Here is a 22041-nt window from a genome sequence, read left to right as displayed (position 1 = left end):
TAACTAGTTATTTATGTATATGAATGTTTCATTTCGTAGCGCTGTCTCCTACGTGATTTTGCATTTAAGCCCATATACCGTAGGTGAAATTATGCTGTGTTTGATTTGAGCTGAATTCCTTAGTTTCCCTTTCCAGGCCTGACTGTGTTTCCTTTGCCCTCCTTCTCTATATCCTGATTTAAGCGAAGCGACAGCAGCTAGTTATGACTGCGCTTGCTAACTAGCTGGGAAGTGTAGCAAAATTGGGAAATACAGTATAAGTGACGTATTGGCTTGCCTGTCTGTTTATCCCTGGATTAGAAGTAGAAATAGGATGTGGGATATGAAGAGCTGCTTAATATTTATTATATTATATCACTCTTTCTTCTCTTTAATGTCAGTTGATGAAATGTGAGTTGCCGCCTCCCCGCGTTGCTTCTATATGCTAGAGTAATTTCATTTTATATTTAGGGGGAGGGGTTCTAGTAGAATAGGTTGCATTAATATAGAGTCCTATTAATTTCCCATATGAGAGCATAAGCTTAATTTTGTAGAATTTACGGGTACTAAGGTAAAAAAAATAATGTATATGGCTGGTATAGCATTAAATTTTTCATGGCTGGCCTACTAAAACATAAAATATCGGAGGTAGGTTCATGGCCGCCCCATTTCGGATAAGGTGTATGATTCATAGCCCTGAGACTGTCGGCTTGATAAGCAATGGCGACGAAAAACTATGCGTCTTCATATGAGAGTCGTTATGAACGCCAGCGAACAATTGGGGTCGAGCGCCGTATTTTTACGGGCGATAATTTTTATGGTGCTGGAACTGAGTTCTATATTCGCGAAAAGTGAAGAAAGCCCGCGTGATAGCTGTCAAACGAAACCGGGTTTGCTACATGGCTCTGATCACACCGAAATGGGTTCGCATTGAGGCCTCGCCCAGATATTTGTCACACAGGGTATCTCCGGCACACATCTACTATAAAATTGCAAAGTATGTTCGTGATCTGGACCTGTCCCAGAAAATTGCCAGCATGCGCACCAGTCGGCATATATACACTTGCCGTATTGAGAATTGAGCAAATCAAGCACTCGGAATTTTAGCGACGCCTTAACTTGCTTGTTTGAGTAGTTTGCATATAGAAGTTGTCGACAATTAATGCGTTTCATGTATGCTATTAACTCCAATACACAACATAGTTACTATGATCTTGGCTGTAAGACGATTAAAATTTTATTCAAGCGCTACTATCGAGTTTTTTTTTTCAACTCAATATGCTGTTTCGGAAAATATAGTATTTTTTCTACCAAAATCACTAATGGCTTTTGCTTCTGTGTAGTTTTCTGCACGTTTATTTGACGGTTTTATGGAGGACTCAAATTTTCATGTTTATCTTGCAGCAATTGTGGCACCGGAGCAGCATTTTAAATTTTATAGTAATTTTCACTATGGTTGCCTGTTATAGGCCATGCAAAACATTGATATATGCAAGAGTAGTTTTGGTTTAATAAGCTTACATTTTGAAAGGAAATACTGTCCATCGGAAGACATTGCATCTCTGACACGCTTTTTTTGTTTCTTTTGAAGAGCTATATATAGTTAGAGTACGTTTTATGATGTGTATCTGTCAATCAGTTTATGGCTGAATAGGAAAAGATATTGTTTCAGCTGCTCCCAAACCAGCTAAGCATGTTGCAAATTTGAGGCAGTGTTATATTTGAGCCTTAATAAGATTTCGTGAAAAACTTTTTTTATTGATTTGTAATTTTTACACTTCTTATGAATTGAATGCTAAGTCTAATATAAATAGTTTTTATGTCCTCTAGGATTAGGTTCGAAGCAGTTATTGTAGTCATGTGTGTATTATTATATAAAAGTTTTGCTATTTGACTTCTTCGCGGATGACTTCTTGACTTTTTCTCAATCTCAATTGTTCCTCTCATTCAAAATTTTAAGAAAACCGTCTGCACTCAACTGGTAGCAATTTATTACAAAACGTTGCAAAAATGGAATTTGATTTTTTCTACTCTTTAACAGTGGCGTGAAACATGCTCTTATGGCGACATTTTCAGGCTCTCCATAATATTATCTAGGCTATTATCTCTCCCGGGGAATTAAAATGAGACCATGTCTGTCGTTAGGCAGCAGTTCGTCCGACTTAAGTCGTTTTGTGTTTTCGAGCAGAAGAGCGTAATCTCTTTTTGAAGTCAAGCAAACTTTTCAGAATGTTCCTCAAATAGTTAAATTGGGTGAGGGAACTTAAATGTTTTTTAACTGAATTGCGTGCGTGATGTCATTTTTCACTCTTAAGTTGAAAGTTTTTTTGCTCATTCGAGTGATTAAGTTTTTGGTCACATGTGACTTACCTCACTCAAAAATGGCTTTCCTCACTATCAAAATGACCTTTTCTTTATATGGTACTCTAATTGAAGGTTATTTGAGGGCAACTAATAGAAACAATCTATAAGTTAGATGATTTTTTTTCCATATCAAAAGATTACTTATTTCTCCATAGTAAGTAAAAAACAAACCTCTGCTTTTCCGCCTTATTTTTTAACTGCACACGAGTGAAGTTTGAGGTATTTATTGTAAACGTGATATTTTTTATGCAAAGTTTTTGCTTAACCTTTTTGACTCGGTTGACGTTTTTGATTGACTTCTTCGTTTTGCTTGATCTAAATACATATCTCATTCACAAATGTCAGCAGCTGAACTCAAGTGGCAGAATTCATTACTAAAAGTCAACTGAAATAGGTAATTTTTTCACTTAAGATTTTATTAGTAGTTATAGTGGTATACAATATCCTCAAATGACGTCATTTGAAGCCCCCGCAAGTGAACTTTGTTACACCGCCACCCGACTGAAGCAAGTTGCAATAGATTTGAGCTCCCTCTAATCGTTTGAGATCAATTTTTCTGACGTCAGTTGGTTATTTTTTTCTGCTTCTTCTGACTCTGCTGGTCTACGAAAATATCGCAGCTAGTTTCTGGCAATCATCTTATATTTTTTATCACTCGGAAAATCTCGAAAATCTTTTGTTGATTTTATAATGGTGTTTTTTACAGCTCTTAGCTTTTACGTCCTTGACTTCGTTTTTAGGCTAATTGCAGGTTAGGTTTAAGCGAAATTGCGTTAATTTTAATTGAATCAGCTAATTGGCCTCACTCTCTGAATGGCTTTTTAACACTAAAAGGGCTCATATAAAATTACTGCTAATAATAAAGCATGGCAGCCAAATTGAAGTAACCAGTTTGAATTTTAAAACGGTATAATATTTTGCATCAGCAAGTCTTCTCTCAATTCTCTCATTTTTGGCTAACAGTACACGGAAGTATTTCGCGGCAATCTGCTGGCTATGTAAGGGATATAAAAGTAAAACACGAGAGCATAATATTTGCTGTTCACCATTCCCTCGTACACTGTTCAGTATGGTTGATATCATATAGCTTATAGCCCTGAAGCAATAACAAGGCTCTTATTGGTCTCATCGTGGTTTCTTTGAAAAAACGCCAAGGATTAGATTGTTTTGGGGCAGTCTCATGACTCGAAAAGAAGTACTGGCCGAGCGTGTTCTTTATCAATGCCTCGCGTGAAAACCGAGCCATAGATTAGTGGAATAGAAGTAAAATGAAGACAGGAAAATCTTCCAATTTTCCCGCATGCTTGTAGTTTCCCCGCGGAACTTTATGGGTCAGATTTTTTACAGCTATCTCTGAGCCCAAAAGTCGCGGAAACAACATTTTTTGCTCATTAAAAGTGTTCAAAAGTGCACTTAGGGAGAAAAAATTGCGTTTCGCCGTATTGGTATATAAAATGAAGCGAAAATTCAAGATAAAAGGTTGAAAAAAAATTAATTTGAGTCTACATATTTATTGTATCTTATGTGCTCAGTGTTCCAATTTTGATTAATTCCTCTCAAACGAAGTTTGTCGAAGTTATTTTAGTCATGCGATCTTTTTTCGATTTTTCGTCTGACCAATTTGACGTTTTGTCCTCAAAACCGAGATCAACATGAAACACTTGGAGGGCATTAAGTTCTCTTAAAGCCTTTTGGCTCACTAGACCCTAAGTGCGCGATTCACCGAAACTGTTTTAGACAAAATCATAGTGTGAATGTTGGTTCTCAGAATTTGACCCACTCCCATTCAATGAAGCCAAAGCTAGCCTCACTAAACGACAGTTAGCTAGTGACGAAGCCAACTGCTCAATGATAGCTGAGAATTTATTAGAACAATAGCTTTTCGAAAAACCTAAACAAACAACACTGCATTTTTTGATGTTTTGATGAAAGTCTTGATTTATACAAAATTTGCCAAAATGTATCAGAGATGCTGGTAGTATAGCAGTTATCAAAATATTTAGTTTCAAGTGTTTCACAGCAAAAATATATCAAATTCCAAAAAGAAATGATTGAGGATAAACTTTTCAGGGGTAAGTTATTGGATAATCCAGCTATGTTTAGTTCAATTAACTTTTAATTATTGCTTTAAGAATTTGCACATAAAGTGGCAACACCTTAGACTGCTTGATTTTGACAAGTTAATGGGTTAAAACTGGATATGGAAAGTTCATAGCAACACTTCCTCGTCTAATGACGTTGTTCGAACTTGGAACGAAAATTCTGCATTGACAGGTCCGAATAAAGTATGCAATCAACGTCTGGCATTCCGAACGAAAGTTGTTTATTCGAAAAATTTGTCTGCTACTCCCTTTAAAATAAAAAGGCTAAGCACACTAAAACGTCTAATAAAAACATCCGAAAAATAGAGACAAGATTTAACAAGTGGCAAATGCATGAGAAAAAAAGTTGTGGAAATATCAAAGCAAAACTGAAGTACAATAGAGTTCGTTCGCAATTCTACTGAGACTCCTTCGTACTTTCTTAAAAACTGGAGATACAGTGCAGAAAATACGTTGCTGTGCAATAAGATCATTGGTTTTGACTAGCAAAATGGGACTTCGTTTTTTCTTAAAAAAACTTTGCGAAGTTGAAATTTTCAGAAAACTGGAGATACGTAATCTATATCGAAAAACATAGTGGATTATAAATTTTGTTATTTAGGAAATTTGTTTGTTAATTTCCAAAAACAAATACAATATATAATCCATTAGTTTTTAGAGAAGGCCAAGCTAGCTAAGTTTACAATTTCACAACAACGTACATTTAAGAAAACTTAAGGTCTTACAGTATCAGTGAGGGCCGTTTACGAGATTTTTTATATTTTTAAAGTTACGGAGACGGTAATATTTTTTAAAAGTTAAGTTCAAATTCGACAACTTTGCTCAGTGGTTTAGATTGACTTTGCAGAAGATACCGAAGGACTTAACATTCATTTACATGTGTAAATTTTGACATTCAAATTACCGTTAGTCCTATTAAAAATAGTAAAGAAAAATTATTCCTCGATAAAATAGTCTTAATCAGCAAATTAACAGCTTAATCAAGAAAAGAGCCTACTGAAAAGTAATTCAGCAGAAACAGACAAAATAATCATAGGCAAATGGTCACCAATACTCATCGACTATCGAGCTAAATTACATATAAGCGAACTTCATAAATTATGCTTCTGATTAGAGCTGTAGGCAATCGACATTGAAGGGATTGAATTAAATACTGATTTGTAATCAGTTTTTGAGATATAATAGAGCAAACATATTTCATATTGAAACGCGTAGTTTGATTGGTATTTCCACACCTTTTTGTCGTACTTCAAATCACTTCAAATCTGTCCGGACTCAAATCTGTCGACTGTTCAAATTAACGCTTTGCTGTGGAATCATCAAGGAAAACAATTGCAACTCGAGTTTAAAGAGTTTCTTGCACAAATGGTGCTATGTGATACAGCTGCTCTACTCAATTTTTGCTATTTTTTCATCCTTGTCTACGTATCAGCCTGCATATGGGGAAAGGCATTTTTTTCTAAAAAAACTTTGTCTTTTTTCTTTTCTTGTCTAAAAAAGAGACGCCTATTGTGCAGAAAATTACGCAAAATTTTTAGAAATGCAATTTCTTGTACATTTGTACCAACAGATAACCTGATCTTTTCCATGCCGTTTTTAGATGTAAATGCGTTTTTTACAGGGACAATGAGGTAAATGGTTGATCAAGTAATAAGAGAATTTCTTTTCAATCAAACCTTCAGCAATCAAAAGCAATGTCATCAAGACGTTCCTCGGTGTGAAAAAGGCAAAAAGCAATGATGGGTATTGAAATAATTGCATCATAAAAAGCGTAAAATTTCACGTGTGAATTTTAATGTCAGAGCCAAAATTGAAAACTGAGCTTTCACCGTCCTTTCATTTTTTTAAATAGAGATCTAATGGAATCAAAATTCATTGAGTTCGATTTCTTAATATATTTTTCCCATAAATGTTAAGTTTTTCGGCACTTAGCACTTATTGTTTACTTATTTTTTCCAGTATCATCAATCGATTTTTTTGAGAAAAAATTTTAACATTTCTGCCTGGTGGGTCTCAAAGATAGCTTGGAGTTTATCAGAAGAATTAGTTTTTCAATGATATTCCAGATTAAAATACCGAAACAAATATAACTATTTTTACTGCGGATACTCCCAAGTTGAAACAAGAAAAACTAATGAGGAATGTAACGTTTCTCTCCAAAATAAAGTAAGCGACCATGGAAATTTAAGCGGCCTATTAGGCGAGGAATTCGAAATATATTAGCTTCAAAAACGAATATTGAACAAATTTTGAATCATTGTTCAAAACTGATCGAATTTGATCAGTTTTAAAAAAAGATAATGCTTAGCGAATGTTACTGTTATTAAAGTGCGGTTTTTCATGTGATTATTAATACCAATTGTTTATATTTGTAATACTAGAGCTGTTAAGATAGCTTTCTGGAATTTTTGGGTAATTAAAAGAAGTTTTAAGCTAACTTTAATTCTAACTTCATTTTAAAAAAAAAATCTGAAATATGCAAATCAAAAATAACCACTCGGGTTAAATTTCAATCATGCTTGTAGTATTTAAATCAAACATTAGTTCTTGAATACTGCTATATTTTGTCTTATGCAATTATTCCGTGCCGTTTTATCATTTCTCCGGTTATTTTGGTTAAATTTGCTCTAAGACGTTTCTTATCTAACTGTAACGGGAAGTTGTTTTCAACTTCTGAATATAATTCGTCCGTTTGAACCGCTACTCCATCTTGACTTACATTTTGATGCTGAATAACGGTATGGCTACGGTGGTAAGAGTTGATGGGTACGGTGATTGGAATGTTATCGATTTGTTGCAGCTTTCGTTAGAGCTTTCTATTTTCTCCTGTAGAATATCGAAAAACCTATTTAACGATACTTCGGTCATTTCGTGTTCTGCAGCTGGAAGGACTTTGGTTTCAACAAGAAGAGTCCTGACCGTATCCTATTTGCTTTTGAGAAAACGAACTTCTGTTAATAGAATGAGATTCTAAATTTGGGGGGGGCAGTGAAATTGGAAAGAATTATACTTTTGGGGGGTATTTGACGACGAAACAAGTGACGTTTGACTGATAAACTTACTGACTTAAATCACGTTTGTTAGTTTTTGTTACGATTTATAACACATAAATAACCAGTTGGCTCCAGTCTATGCATTTTAAACAGTACGCTTCGAGCCAATGATTTTTTTTTCATTTTTAATAGCCGCGAGGGGGCTATTATTGGGGACATTGTGTTTTTTTTTACAATTCAAAGAATTTGAAATGTATTGCGCGCTGTCTTTATTTTAAGATCTGTTCACACATTTTCGTTATTTTTGAAGCCAAATTCTAGTAGTGATTTTGGTTACGCCCAAACAGGAAGTGGAGCGAAAAAGCGAGTGGTTTCGCGGCGTGAATTTTTTAACTCTAATTTTAAAGTAGAGTGAAAATATGGTCTTTGAACAAGAATTCGCTTTCTCGCTAGTGGTTTTTTGTTCACTTGCGGCAATTTCTACTGTTTTTTCAATTTTTTGGATAAGATTTTTTTCAATTGGTTTTCCCGATGCATTCATAGTTTATTCTAGGCCCAGTTTTGTTCTTGAACCAAATTTTAAATTCTCGCTAGTGGTTTTTTGTTCACACGCGGCATTTTGACATTGATTCTTTTTTTCATTTTTTATCTGATTTTTAGAAATGGTTTTCTCAATTCACCCATAATTCGTTCTAAGTCTATTTTTATGTTTAGTCAGTTAAAATTCTTTGAATTGCACGTCAGGACTTGTCCTGCTATGTTTTTTTTAATTCGTGGTCTCCATCGATGATTCTTACGACCTGTCTTCTTGGAATTTACTTTTGCAATGACTTCATTGACTTTTACTCCTTTGCAGTTAAAATTTGTGTGTGTGACGTCATTTCTGCTTTTAGGTGAATTGCGTGACTTACTTCACTAAAAAAATGACTTCTGAACTCACTTATTGAGCTTAAAATTTTATGAACATTTACTGGTTGAAGATCAATTGTGTGCATCTAAGTAGCGCCAAACTTATAGGCCCTAATTCTTGAGTATTAGTCTTGAGTTTTTGATTAATAGCCTTGAAGCGATAGGGGCTATTATTGGGGACATCGTGGTTTTTTTACAATTCAAAGAATTTGAATTGTATTGGGGCGCTGTTTTTTCTTAAGGTCTGTTCACACATTTTCATGATTTTTGAAGTCAAATTGGAGTAGTGATTTTGTTCACAACGAAACAGGAAGTGGAGTGAAAAAGCGAGTGGTTTTGCGACGTGAATTTTTTTGCTCTAATTTTGAAGTAGAGTGAGGAAACGGTATATGAACAAATATTCGCTTTCTCTCTAGTGGTTTTTGTTAATAAGCGGCAATTTCACTTTGGTTTTTACTATTTTATGAACATTTAGTTAAAGATTAACAGTGTGCATCGAAGTAGTGCCAAACCTATATGCCCTATTTCTTGAGTATTAGTCTTGAGTTTTTGATATACTTTGTCTATTAGGGTTTTTTCCTCTTAGAGCGTATATGTCTCATAAAAATGACAATCGGATTGTAACCCAAAAAGTCTAGTAGTCTATTAAAGGACTGGTGGTCAATCTGTCTCTTTTTTCTTTAGTTGTTTCAATTCATGGAAGGCCACAAGCGTCTATCGCGGTTATTTTCCGGCAATCTGCCGGCTATGTTTGAAAATCAGTATTTCAATTTTCATTCATTTATTGTTTTTGTGTTTCTGTCCAAGTGCTGGTCCGTCTTGTTAAAATATCTCCAGTAATATCTCCAATATATCTCCAATAAGTTTAACTGTGCTTCTTTTTGCATAGAATGACTGTATTATCTGCCAACTGGCAATCATGACATTTTTGCAATGAATTTGCCCTAAAAGTATCAGTATTAATGACACTAAAACTGTTCCATTCAATTTTTGTCAACAATGGTTTACTTTTCAGTTCAGATTTATTGTTCGGGTTCTAATATGCCTCAATTCATTAAAAAAACTGGTGATATAGGTGCTTTTCAAAACATTAGGAAATATGTTTGTGTTTATCTATTCGTTGATGGCAATTTGTAATCGAGTTTCCAAAATGCAGACTGCTATCTTTCAGTGCACATGCAGGTAAACCTTGTTTTCAGGCTCTCTTCAAAGCAGTTTTTGTGTATCCATGCTGTTTTCTTGCTTCAATTGAGGTCTGAAGTTATTTTTCGCTTTCATTAGAGCATCTTCTGTTTTTTGTGTGAATATTTTTGGTACACATCTCACTTTTGAATTATTTTAATCTCTTTTAATACGAAGGCTTAACGCGAAAAGAGGATATTACATTCTAATTAGAGATTAATTGAGATCAATATATTATTAAAAACTTGTGTGCAAGTGAGCTTTAGGCGATCACATCACAAAGGTTAGACAGAAAATCAAACATTGTAATCTCAAGTAGTTCCCAGAAGTCTAATATCTTCTAACTTCACAATGGTTCTGGCAATGATATTATTAATGCTTGTTATTCAGTATATTAGAGCTCCTACGAAGTCGATTTATAAACCAATCAGTTCTAGTCTGATGTATTAGATTGAGTTATTTATTCTATGAAATACATTTGCTCCCACTAGCATGGCGAATATTCTTTTCACTTGAAAAAGTAGTGCCAATAAAGGAACCAACACACTGGCCGCTTTTCGTCTGTTCGAATGAGATCTAACTCTCATTAACATTTCACTGCCTGGCAAGCGTCCGCTTGTTTGTATCATCTTTGCGTTTGTGTTATTGTATTCTTGTGTGTGTGTGTATGATTGTGTATGTTAGTGAGTGTTGTGTATGTTTGTGGGAGTCCCTGAATTGGGTGCCTGGAAATTTGCGATCTTCACTTGTGAAATGTAGGCTGCAGTATTTGTAGTTTTGTTCATTTGTAGTTAGTATTAGTTGTTGTAGTTGTAGCTCACTCTAATAGTAGTAGTTAGTCTCGTGTATGTATTGGATTAGATGAATGTATAGGAAGGCTGTTATTACATCATCATCAGCACAATAGCAACAACCACAGCAGCAGCAGCTGAACTGAGTTGAGTCTAGAGAGGAGCTGAACTAACTGCATATGACTCCTACAACTACGACGACTACTATCATCCATCTATTCACGCTCGTGCACTAGATATAAAGGACCTATATTGCTCTTTACAGTGAGTGAGTAGAATGAGTGAGAGCTACAAAAGACAAGAGGGAGATTTGTAGTTTGTCCCAGGATAACAATAATTGCTCACTTACTCAGTTCCCTCACTAGCTGGCTAGATTGCTTGTCTTTTCATTTTGACAATCTGCACTTGCCGATTTCGCCGCCACCGCCATTTTGTTTTTAAATTGAAAATTGAACAAAAACCGCAAACTGACTCAAAAACGGTTAATTGAGTTTTTGGGACAAATAGGCCCGTTTTTACCGTTGAACTTAATAGAATTGCGCAAAGTTAAAACATTTTGCTGTTACAGTTGTTGTCGATTTGCAGAAATTGTTTGAAAGAGAAATCGACTTGTACTTGCCCCAATAAATGCCCTGTTAACCTGTTGCACTCTCGCATCAATTATTCTATTCTGAAAAGTTCCTTGGAGTGAAAAATTGGAAAGCCCAAAAGAGGCTGAAATTTTTGTTTCCTGCCTAATAAAATAAATTTTCCTAACTTTCCACTTTAAGCTGGCCTTTTGAGGGCATTGAAATCGAATCATTCTTTTGAATGCAGGAGAGTTGAATTAAAATTAAAGTGAAAATAGATTTATGCGAATTGAAGTTATAAGTATTTGTTGCTTTGAATTTATTCTGCACCTATTTTCCTCACATTAACTGAGCTATTCTATTAGATCGGGCTATTTTCCGTCTGATAATACTACTTCTTTACATCTACTTTTTACACTGGCTTTCACCCCCCTTGTGAAGGGTTAATAGAAAAAGAAGTTCCCACAGCTTTTCTCTGTATTTCTATTAAAAGAAGGATATCTTGGGAAATATCAAATTGCAATATAGTCACATTTTATAAACGAAAAATTGTGTAAGATAAGCGGTTGTGTTAGTGTACGTGTTTTACTGTATACGTACGTGTGCTTGTAATAATTTTATTTCAATTTAATCTCTTTAATTTATAGATGTGAATACCCTTTTCTAGTTCGTTACGTCGTTTATATTGTTTCGAACGTTTTCTTACCAAATTAATTATTTCACATAAATTCATATTTGTATTTGTTTATTTATTTATTTGAAAGCTGCAAAATTAGTTGTTGGTTGTCATTTTGTAGTCTTCTGAATAAGTTTGTGTTTTGTTTCATTGAGATTTGATTCTGTTTTTCTTGAATTACAATGAATTCAGTCGTGATCTGAATGAATACATTCATGATTTGTTCGAGATTATTCGCGATTTTATTCACGATTCTGGTTCAACTAATAATTGAGGTCTTACGATAGACACAGGAACTAAATCGTAGCGTAGTTTTGGAAGCCGAAATCCAGGGTTCGAGAGGACTAATTGTTGCGGCCCATATGCCTTGTAACCCCAAAACCTTGTTAATGCAATTTAAAGTGAATGGAAATGCCAACATGTGTTGTTAATTAGACGCTGAATAGTTGAAATTTGTCTCTCAGGCTGCGTGACATCCGTTGTTACTATTGCAATTTCAATTGATAGGATATTTTGCTTGATTCATTTTCGAGCCCAATTGAAAACAGGGAGCTTTGTTTTGCTGCTATAACTGCGACGCTTCCTTTAAACCACGCAAATATTAGCTCTTTCGGCGCTCTTTTAGTTTTGCGACATTTGTAGGTTTTGGGTAGACCGAAGGAAACAGCTTTGAATAATTATGGGCCGTTTTGCAACAAATGACGATTTTTTCAAATCATTTCACCCCCCCCCCCCCTCTCCCCGGCCCCGCTTTCATCCGCCAATTCAGCCCTTCACGTAAGAAGTTCAAATAGAAGCGTAAGAGTCTAGATGCTGCAATTTAACCGACATTTTACCCATACTGGCGGGATTCAAGTTTGTTGTTCCGGAAATTACAACTGTTTCTTAAACAAACTCTCACGCAAAACCATCTAAAGCCTAACCAAGCGACCGTTGAAGAGAATCAAAAAATTCAAAAAATTTATTTTGAACTATCAAAAATTATGAAAACTTTGTAAATCAAACTTCATTAAGTCCTCTCTTATTTGATTTTTTGGTTATAGTTTTTTTCCCGGCCTTTGTTATCTGAACGTGATCGGACGTGGTTGCCGAGATATAGGTTGTTTAGATAAGATAAAGCTGACCTAGAAAAAGTCAGAGAAGAGATAGATTGATTAATAGAGCGAGATATAGAAGCGGACATAGCGGAGGACCATAATAGGACATAGGTACACATTTATATGGGGACAAATTTTAGCCGATTGCAAAGTTCAGTCGACATGTTAAATTAAAACGACTAGTTGCTTGCAAACTAGAAGTTACGATTATAACTTTGTTGAATTATTAATCATTGACTTGATACTTAGACTGAAACTAGTTGGCAATTAACTCACAGAATTCCCTCGATATATTTACAGTAGATTTTATTTCGGCGTTGTTTAATTTCGGTTAAGAGAAACCAACAGTCCCTTAAAATATGCGACAGTCCTTTAGCTAACACAAATCAACAGGCGCTTGGGCTGTTAGGTAACTTTATCATTGGGGTATTAAATAAAATTTGTGATGTTTGATAATTAATTAATAATGCGTATTTGGTACCTTGCCAGTGCGTGGATAAATAAATTTGTGTAGCTAGCGCCCACTAGAACAGTTGTGAGCGATTGACTCATATTGATAAAGTGTAACTCACGGACAGAATCAAAACTCAAGGGTTGTTCTATTATTCACAGTTAACTAACTCGATTCCCCGAATTACTACTGCAACTATTCGTACAAACACCAGTCAAAATTGATCCGGCAATGCTAGCCAGTAAGTACTATATTGTTATCCTGGATTCTGCACATTTTTCCGACATCACAACTAAGAAATACACAGAAGCAATTTTTGATTTGAAATTGAAATTTGAAGCAATTATTGTAGTCATTTCTGTATTTTTTATACTAAATTCTGGCTTGATCTATATGCCATTTTCTTTAATGTTTTTACTCGCTTTTGAGCCATTTAACCTTCTCGTCCTGAGAAATGGGGATAACTGGTAGAGCCCGAGGTCATTGTCTTGCGTCGCTCTATTTGAGCCGTTGTAGGCAGCAGGTTTGAAGGGCAGTTTGAATTTTGGAAGGTTTGGACCACGCAACTCCTCACACTTCAACCCCCCCACCCCCAATTTGCTCAGTATGGCTGCCCCATTTAACCTGGCTACAGCTAAAGCCGACACATGGTGTGTCTTGTGAGAACAATTCATGCAACTTTACTTGGTTCATTTTTAACCCAAAAGCCATATTTTTTACGTGTAAATTATTTATCAGCTCAGGCTTGTTAAGTTCCTTTCTGTAAATTGAAAATGAGTGCAGAGCAGTTGCAGGATTTCATTGGAAGATCAATCAATCTTCTGGATATCATTCCCACCCTTTTCTAAAAGCTGTGTCTGAATTAAAGCTTAAAACGCTCACGTGCACATTTTAAAATGCCGAAAGTTTGCAGTGCCAGAAGTTAAAATGCCAGTAGTTCATACTTAGCCAGAAGTTGAATTCCGCCGACTTTCGTTATTTTAAAATGTGGGTGTTTCGTTTTTTAACTAATGGTTAAGAGACTCTGCTTGAAGTCACTGAGAATTTCTGGCGTTTATCGAGAACCGCGAAGCGGTTCGAAATATTAAGTCAGAATTTCGAAGTGACTTCTGCAGAGTCACTTAACCATGCTTAAAACACGAAACGCGCACGTTTTAAAATGACGAAAGTCAACGGAATTCAACTTCTGGCTAAGTAGGAACGTCTGGCATTTTGACTTCTGGCACTGCAGACTTTCGGCATTTTAAAATGTGCACTTGAGTGTTTTGAGCATGGTTACGTGACTCTGCAGAAGTCGCTTCAAAAATCTGACTTAATATCTCAAACCGCTTCGCGGTTCTCGATAAACGCCAGAAGTTCTCAGTGACTTCAAGCAGAGTCACGCAACTATTAGTTTAATGCCTGTCGTGTTTTTTTTTACTCTTTTTGAGTTTTGCTTCTTTCCCGTCATAAAGGGATCTTGTAATATTGACGTTTCTGTTAACGACATCAATCATTTTTACGGAATGAAATGACAAATAGCAGTTAATATCCTTTCAGTGGGAATGAGTTCAATTCACGTTAGGTGATGTTGTAGTAATCTAAAAATCTTGTCCCTTCTGTGTTCGGATTCCATGATTTGCGTCTACTAACAGCTTAACTTAATCATTCAAAGAGTTGTTAGCTGAATGACTGCAAATACGCGTTAATCTTTTCACCGTTTTATTGGATCAATAATTTCAATTATCAATAGCGCAAAAATTGATACTTGAGCTAATATTTGACCTACTGTTGTTTTTAATTGCTCATTTTCCTTGATAATTTTGACTTTTCGAGTGACTTTTAAGCCCTTGACTTTTTCGTTTTGTGTGATTTAAATCTCTCATTCACAAGTGCCAGGAGCTGAACTCAAGTTGCGGCAGTTCACTAATAAAAGTCAAAAGTGCGCCAAAATAATAGTGGTATACTTTGGAAGTTTGTTTGGACACCATTCCAAGAGTGATTTAAATCTAACCGAATCAATACAAGAAACAGAAACTTTTCGCAAGAACTTTGAAATCAAGATATCAAAGATATCGATCAAAATATCGATATTCTAAAACTATATACGGACCTAACTTTTTTCAATAGTTTTTTGCCATCAATTTTTTATGATTATTTCTCAGATCTCTCTTCCACCTATTTGCCTACCAGGAGTCCCTATGCAGTGTCCAATAATAAAGACACAAAGAATTATAGTGCTGTTTGGCTATGGCTAAGGCTTAATTTTTAAAAATACCGATCACTAGTTCTGCAATTGTTTTTTATCTTCGTCTTTGCTGAGGATTTTATTTTAGCAGTCACATTTTTTCTAGATATGAGATCAAATTGCGATAATCTATTTACAGTAAGAGGGAGGCATTTAGCAGATTTTGTAGTCTTTTTTATGAAACCTCGAAAGTTTTGTTTGGAGGACTTTCGCTAGCTTCAGTCTTTTTTCTTTTGACTTTTTGCGCTTGACTTGACCTCTTGATTTTTCTGGTTCTCTGAGTTGCTTTTTCAGAAATTCACCTGCTAACTTATTTCGGCGCAGTTGACAAAGTGTAAAAGTGCTCAAAATTGGTTCATTGTTTGCTTTCTGAATCGTAACAGTAGTGGTAAAATAGCTCCGATGACATCTGACATGTGTTTGCTTTGGTTTGCTAGATTTTTGCGGATTTAGTTTGTTCGTAACTTGTTTGGATCTGCGTTTTTCGGCTTTTCCTCGAGTACTTATGGACTGTTGAACAGAAAAATGCATAAATTGAAAAGTTTTCGTTTTGCTTAACTGATTTGAATAGCAGAAAATTTTTGCTCATTTTGTATTTATGCAGTAAATGTAGGTGCCCTAATTGATTGGGTATTGGAACAAGGTTTTTATTCACAGGATAGGATCCAATCTTTAATTTCTCTCAAACTAATTTTGTGGCAATTATATTAGTCCTGTCGTCTTTTTTATGCGATTTTGCCTCACCGATTTTTAGTCTAAACCATTTGACTTTTCGTCTTTACAAAAGAGATAAACAGGTAGCGCTGGGAGGTCCTTATGTGTCCGAGCAGCTCCCTTAGAGCCCTCGCTTTACTGGTCTAAGTATGCGATTCATCGAAACTGTTTTGAGGAGAACATTTCAGGGTTTGAGGGGCGGTTCTTAGCCGTAAAAGTTTGACCACCCCCCACTCTGACACCCCCACTCAGTAAATCTGTCACCCCCACTCAGTAAATCCCCCCTCCAACCCCACGTCCACCCTCCTCCAACCCGGCGATTTGGACCCCCTCTCATCCAGCTCCCACAACCCTAACCCCCATCACCTGACCACCCTCCCCCCATTGCTTACCCCCACCCTCTCAATGCTATCATCCCTACGCCCCAGCTGGCTACTACCGCAGCCAACCGCTCGCCCGTCGAAAGAGAGCAATTAGCCCGAAGTTAGTCGTTTAATATTTTAATCTTCCGTTTAAATATTGTTCTGGGATCCTTGTTTTTAGTTTTAACGTTGTTACTCTCGTCTTTTACTTTGCTATATTAGTACAGGTTAAATGGACTTAAAAGGTATTTTACTTCGTCAACTGCTTTTAACTAACGTCTATAAAAAATGTTCGTTGTTTTTCTTTTTAATAGCCGCACAGCGATAGCTGGGGCTATTATTGGCCTTCTCTTGGTTTTTTTTATTTCGTTGTCCTGATTTTTGTTACGACCATATGACGTCACAACCACTTCAAATCCGCTTTTCATTCATTCGTTTATGCAATTTAACTGAAGTGCGTGGGTATCGTCATTTTTGGCTCGAAGTGGACCAATTTTTTTGTTCATTTGCGTGATTGGTCACACTTGACTTACCTCACTCACAAAAATGACTTGCTCACTTTGAAAATGACTTTTATTTACTTTAATTCAAAGAGACAAGGTCAAATGGGTGTGTGTCACTCTAAATGAAGGTTATTAGAGAGCAGCTAATAGAGGCAGCAAAAACTTCTACAGATTTTTAATCAAAATATAATATATCACCCTTCAATGAAAAGTCGAATTTTTTTGGTCTGTCTTTTTTACTGTTTTTTGTGACTGCTGATCTACGAAGCTTTTCAAGCTATTTTCTGGCATTCTGTCAGCTAGGTTAGTTTTAATTGTTGGGCTTTCGTATGCTTTGTGAATATTGGTTTGATTTCTCTATTGCCTGCTTGGTGTCCTAAACTTTTTTGCAGATTTTGAAAGAAAGCATTATTGTGCGGAATCCTAAACGACGGTTCCTGAAACTCACTTACTTTATCGTCAGCAAAATTGATGTAATTTTGTGTTGAAGTGAGGATATTGTCGTTCTTAGATGTCATTGCCTCAATAAAAGACTCTAGTAATGGAACGAGTTTGCTTGGATCCTCCGTTTTTCCAGCAAACACAATAACCATTCGGGCGTTGCTATTGTTAAGCATTTTTTAAATCGAATCTGGAATCCTTACAGCTTTTTTTAATTGCTCTCGAAGGAAGGTCGAAGTAGATATTGTGGGTTTTTATGAAACTTGGACCGTTTTTGTCCTGGAAGACTTTTTCGCTGGCGTCAGTAATTTTTTTTTCTATTGACTTTTCACGCTTGACCTCTTGATTATTGTGTTGCTCTAAATTTCTCTGAATCAGGATTTCAGTTGCTACCTTATTTCGTGACAGTTTACCACTAAAATTGTAATAAAAGTGCTTAAAGTTTTTAAACATATTGGTGGTCTTCAGAAAGCTCTGTTGACATTTCATCTACGTTTTCTTTGATTTGCCAGATTTTCGCAGATTTAATTTTTGATCACTTTGAAAATGAATTTTAGGGTTTCTGCTCGGGTACTTATGGACTCAGCAGGGAAACAGCCAACTTGAAAAGTTTTCTTGGATCTTTTCCGTTTGTGCCCCCCCCCCCCCCCAAGCTTAGTGGGTGCATGTTATTTGCAGAACGTGAAATAGCACGTGAAATATGTTTACATAGTGATGTACTATGAAATGACACGTGCTCTGTAACGGGGGGGGGGGGGGGTGCGTAAAGTACTGGGGGGGCACAAACGGAAAAGATCCGTTTTCTTTTTGAGCAGATTGTTTTCTGTTCTTTTTGTGTTTTGATAATGCAACAAACCTAGGTGTGCTAATTTAACAGTATTATGCGAGATCCCAAAAGATAACCATCCGGTTTCTGTTGATGTTTTGGTTTCCAAGTTTTCGATAAGCAGCGCTTCCGTGGCTTGGTTGTATGTTCGCCAAGTTTTTGATGATTTCATTGACTAAGTTTAGCTGCTCAGCTCCTTCAAATTTTATTTGATGGCGTTTACGTAGCTTAGAAAATTCCTGGTAAAGTTTCTACTCATCCTTTTTGCATGAGCATTCATTTACCAGAAACAAATCCTTGTTGAATACTAGGTGGTGGTCGTGTTTGGTCACCGTTTATTAACGGCACTTGAGCTGTGTTGGCGAATAATTGACAAAAAAAGTTTTATGGTGTCGGTGTCTGTTTACTTATGAGAATAATTAATGCCAGATTCCATTCCTTGGCCATAGTGATACCTTTGGGGATGAAATTGCTAGTAATAATTGCTAATGAACTTCTAAGGACTCCAAAGTCCACTCTTGAACCCAATAGAGAATGGGTTTTTGCTGTTTTAAATTTGATTGTACAATGTATTGTCCTATTTTCAGTGTGGCTCAGTGCCCCAGCGGAACAAGCAGCAATCTATCCCTGGCAGGTGCTGGTCCCCTTTTTCAACAGATGCGACATCACTTCTGGGGTGGAATCTGCCTCGAACGACAGTCAGCGCCAACAACCACCGCCCAACCAGCACATTTCGAAACATGGAAATAGTTTGAACAGGTCGCTGGAGGGTTCAGTGAACCCTAGAGCAGGCGGTGTTGCTAGTAATGGAGAGATCAACGCTAATTATCTCCTCAACGGAGGAGGTGATGATCAAGGGTTGAATAAAATGGGAGATACTAGGGGAACAGTGGCGAGTGAAGAAACAGAAGGAAGTCGAGGCGATGCGATTGAGTGTAACACTGAGGCATATGACGATGGTGCAGTGTCTGATTGTCTGTCAACTGATCCAGGAAACTGCTCACAATCTGGTAAGGAAGAAATGAAAAATAAAAAAACTAAAACGTGTCACCATTTGGTGGCTGATTTTTTGGAATTTTCTCCAGAACTGCTACAGGATGCAGCTTCTTGAGCATTTAATGCAGCATTTGAAGTTACTTTTTTCAACTTTTTCATTTTCAGCTATCGTAGGAAATATGACTGGTATTTTGCTTGTTTTGATTTTTTGAAAAGGATACACCAAAGTTTACTTGGCTTGCCGCATCGGTGTTAGTTGCGTTGATCATTGAGAATCTTCTATTATCGTGAGTGTTTTACAGCTATCAATCAGTTCAATTTTTTTGCTCTCAAAAGCAATACACTGCTCTGCCAATAATTTATGATAATCTGTTTTCAGCTGAAAGTGAGACGACTACTCCAATTGACATGTCTAACAAGCGAAACTCGGCATCTCCTGGCGAACAAGCGATTCCGGCTACTAATAACCCACCCCTCATGCCCACGCGTAGAACCATGGTGGGTTTTGGGGCTACTCCAGCTGACTTGGACCCTAACAACAGTGCAGCTTCCTCTTTGGGATCCATGAAACGTCGCAGTTTTTCAACCAGCTGCATTGGCAGTCGCAAAAAGGTACTAGAAATAGCTTTTAATATAAAGATACCCAGTGCCAAGAGAACTGAGGCATGCAGCAGAAATGAAAGCACTCAGATTTTTCAATAAAAGAACAAATAATTTGTAAATTCAGTAAGGCTGATATAGACATGTAGTTTTGCACTGGTTGGAGAGTAAACTGCTATCAAAGAGAATTTGGAGGAATCAATCCGGTTCCTGTATTTGTGTAATGTTTGGCGATACCATTTTAAAGCTCAGTCAAAAGCAAAAACTCATTTGGTTACCCATACAGTCAACTTGATGAACTTTCAAGCAGAGTAACATTTTTGCTCCATTTTAGCCTTCAAAATCAAGTGGTGATGACCGAGGAGGACAGCAGCAGTTGACTGGCTCTGAGGAGAAGATTCCCCGTCCAATGAATGCCTTCATGGTGTTCAGCAAGCGACAAAGGCAGAGAGTCCAGGAGGAGAACAGAGGCCTTGACAATCGTGAGATCTCCCGCAAATTAGGAGAGATGTGGTATTCACTGCCTGAGGACGAAAAACGCTCCTATCAGAATTTGGCACAGGAGGTATGCTTCATTTTGGTTACTATTAACAACAAATGATTTCGTTGGTTTTCTTCTAGTTTCCACCATATGAAATTACGTATTGGCTCCACGTGCACTAGGCTATTTGTAGCAGCAAGAATGGCACATCTAAAGAACATTAATAGACTTAATGCTTGGTTTATGACCGCCGTCTTCTCAGAAGACAATTATTTAGCTCTAAACTTTTTGCGTTCCTAGATTTTTATTAATTGCTCTCAAACGAAGTTCGTAGCAATAACATTAGTCCTGTGGTCTTTTCTGTATTCGATTTTTCGCTTGACCGATTTTTAGTCTGACCCCTTTGACTTTTTGTCCTCGAAAACGGGATAAACAGGTAAAGCTCGGAGAGCATTAAGTTCTTTTGGAGCCTTATGCCTAAACAGTCTCTCTTCAACGGTTGCAATTCAACCAAAACTGTTTTGAAGATACAATTTCATGGTGTAATGGGCTGTTCTTAATCTTGAAAGAACACCCCCTTCCCACCCCCAACACTTACACCCCCAGTCGACCCTCCTCTACCTAGCGGTTTGGACCCCCTCTCGTCTTCAGCCCTCCCAATCCTACCCCCCCCCCCACCAGCCCCACCCCGTACTCCGCCTCCACTAAACCCCCCCCCCCCCCCCCCCCTAATGCTAGCATCTCTGAGCGCTGAGACCCAGCTGGGTACTACCGAAGTCAGCCGGTCGTTTGAGAGCAGTGTGCCCAAAGTTAGTCGGTTGTGTTGATTGATATTTGTAGCTGCGAAGCTGAGCGTAGCTTCTTGTTTTGTTTTACCAAGAAGTATATGCGAATGTTTTTTAATCAATTTTATTGGAGTGATTTTTAAAGCAGGAAATGAAATGCGAGGTTTGAGTGTTGAGCAAAGTTTAAGAGTGCAGCTAGCAGTAGTGTTTTTTTCTTCATACTGCTGTTTTTTGAGAGAACGATAAATTGCGGTTTGAAAAAAAATGATCTATAAGCGAGCAGATTTTTTTCATTTGTGGTTTTTTCTAGCACTTTTCTTTCGACTACTTGTTTATAGCAGCCGGTCGGCTTGTCAGCACCTATTATTTAGGCACTCTCTTTTTTACAAATCAAAGAATTGGAATTGTATTGGGGCGCTGTCTTTTTCAAGATCTGTTTACAAATTTTTGATTTTTGAAGTTAATTGGAGAAGTGATTTTGGTAACGCCGAAACAAGAAGTGGAGCGAAAAAGCGGGTGGTTTTGCGGCGTGAAATTTTGTTTGCTCAATTTTTAAAGTAGAGTGAGAAAACGGTATCCAAAGAAATATTCGTTTTCTCGATGGAGGCTTTTTCACATATGGCAATTTGTGTTTGCTATTTTTTAATAGCCGCGAAGCGATAGCTGAGGCTATTATTGGCCTTCTCTTGGTTTTTTTATTTCGTCGTCAAGATTTTTGTTACAACCATATGACGTCACAATCACTTCAAATCTGCTTTTTGTTCATTCGTTCATGCTATTTCAACTGAATTCCGTGCGTAACGTCATTTTTCACTCTTATTGGAGATAGTTTTTTTCTTCATTCGCGTGATTAAATTCTTGGTCACTCGTGACTTACCTCACACTTACATTAACTTTTCTCTGCTTTAATTCAAATAGATAAGGTCAGTTGAGTGCTCGCCACTCTCATTGAAGATTATTTAAGAGCAGCTAATAGAAACAGCAATAAATTAT

At 36.7% G+C, this 22041-nt stretch overlaps 1 protein-coding gene across 1 annotated transcript in view; it reads left to right on the top strand.

Annotated features, from left to right (window-relative positions):
* LOC142349924 (uncharacterized) overlaps positions 1 to 22041 on the top strand; it is a 51571-nt gene that overhangs the window by 11387 nt on the left and 18143 nt on the right. Inside the window, exons 2-4 of the mRNA XM_075401779.1 lie at positions 18774 to 19196; positions 19562 to 19794; positions 20117 to 20347. Of these exons, the coding sequence (XP_075257894.1) occupies positions 18774 to 19196; positions 19562 to 19794; positions 20117 to 20347 (887 nt within the window). The remainder of the gene's footprint in view (positions 1 to 18773; positions 19197 to 19561; positions 19795 to 20116; positions 20348 to 22041) is intronic.

Source organism: Convolutriloba macropyga, chromosome 11 (genome assembly GCF_964194025.1).
Source record: "Convolutriloba macropyga chromosome 11, txConMacr16.3, whole genome shotgun sequence".
Classification (NCBI taxonomy): domain Eukaryota; kingdom Metazoa; phylum Xenacoelomorpha; order Acoela; family Convolutidae; genus Convolutriloba; species Convolutriloba macropyga.
The sequence above is the reverse complement of the archived record's forward strand: the minus strand, read 5'-3'. Positions and strand labels throughout refer to the sequence as shown.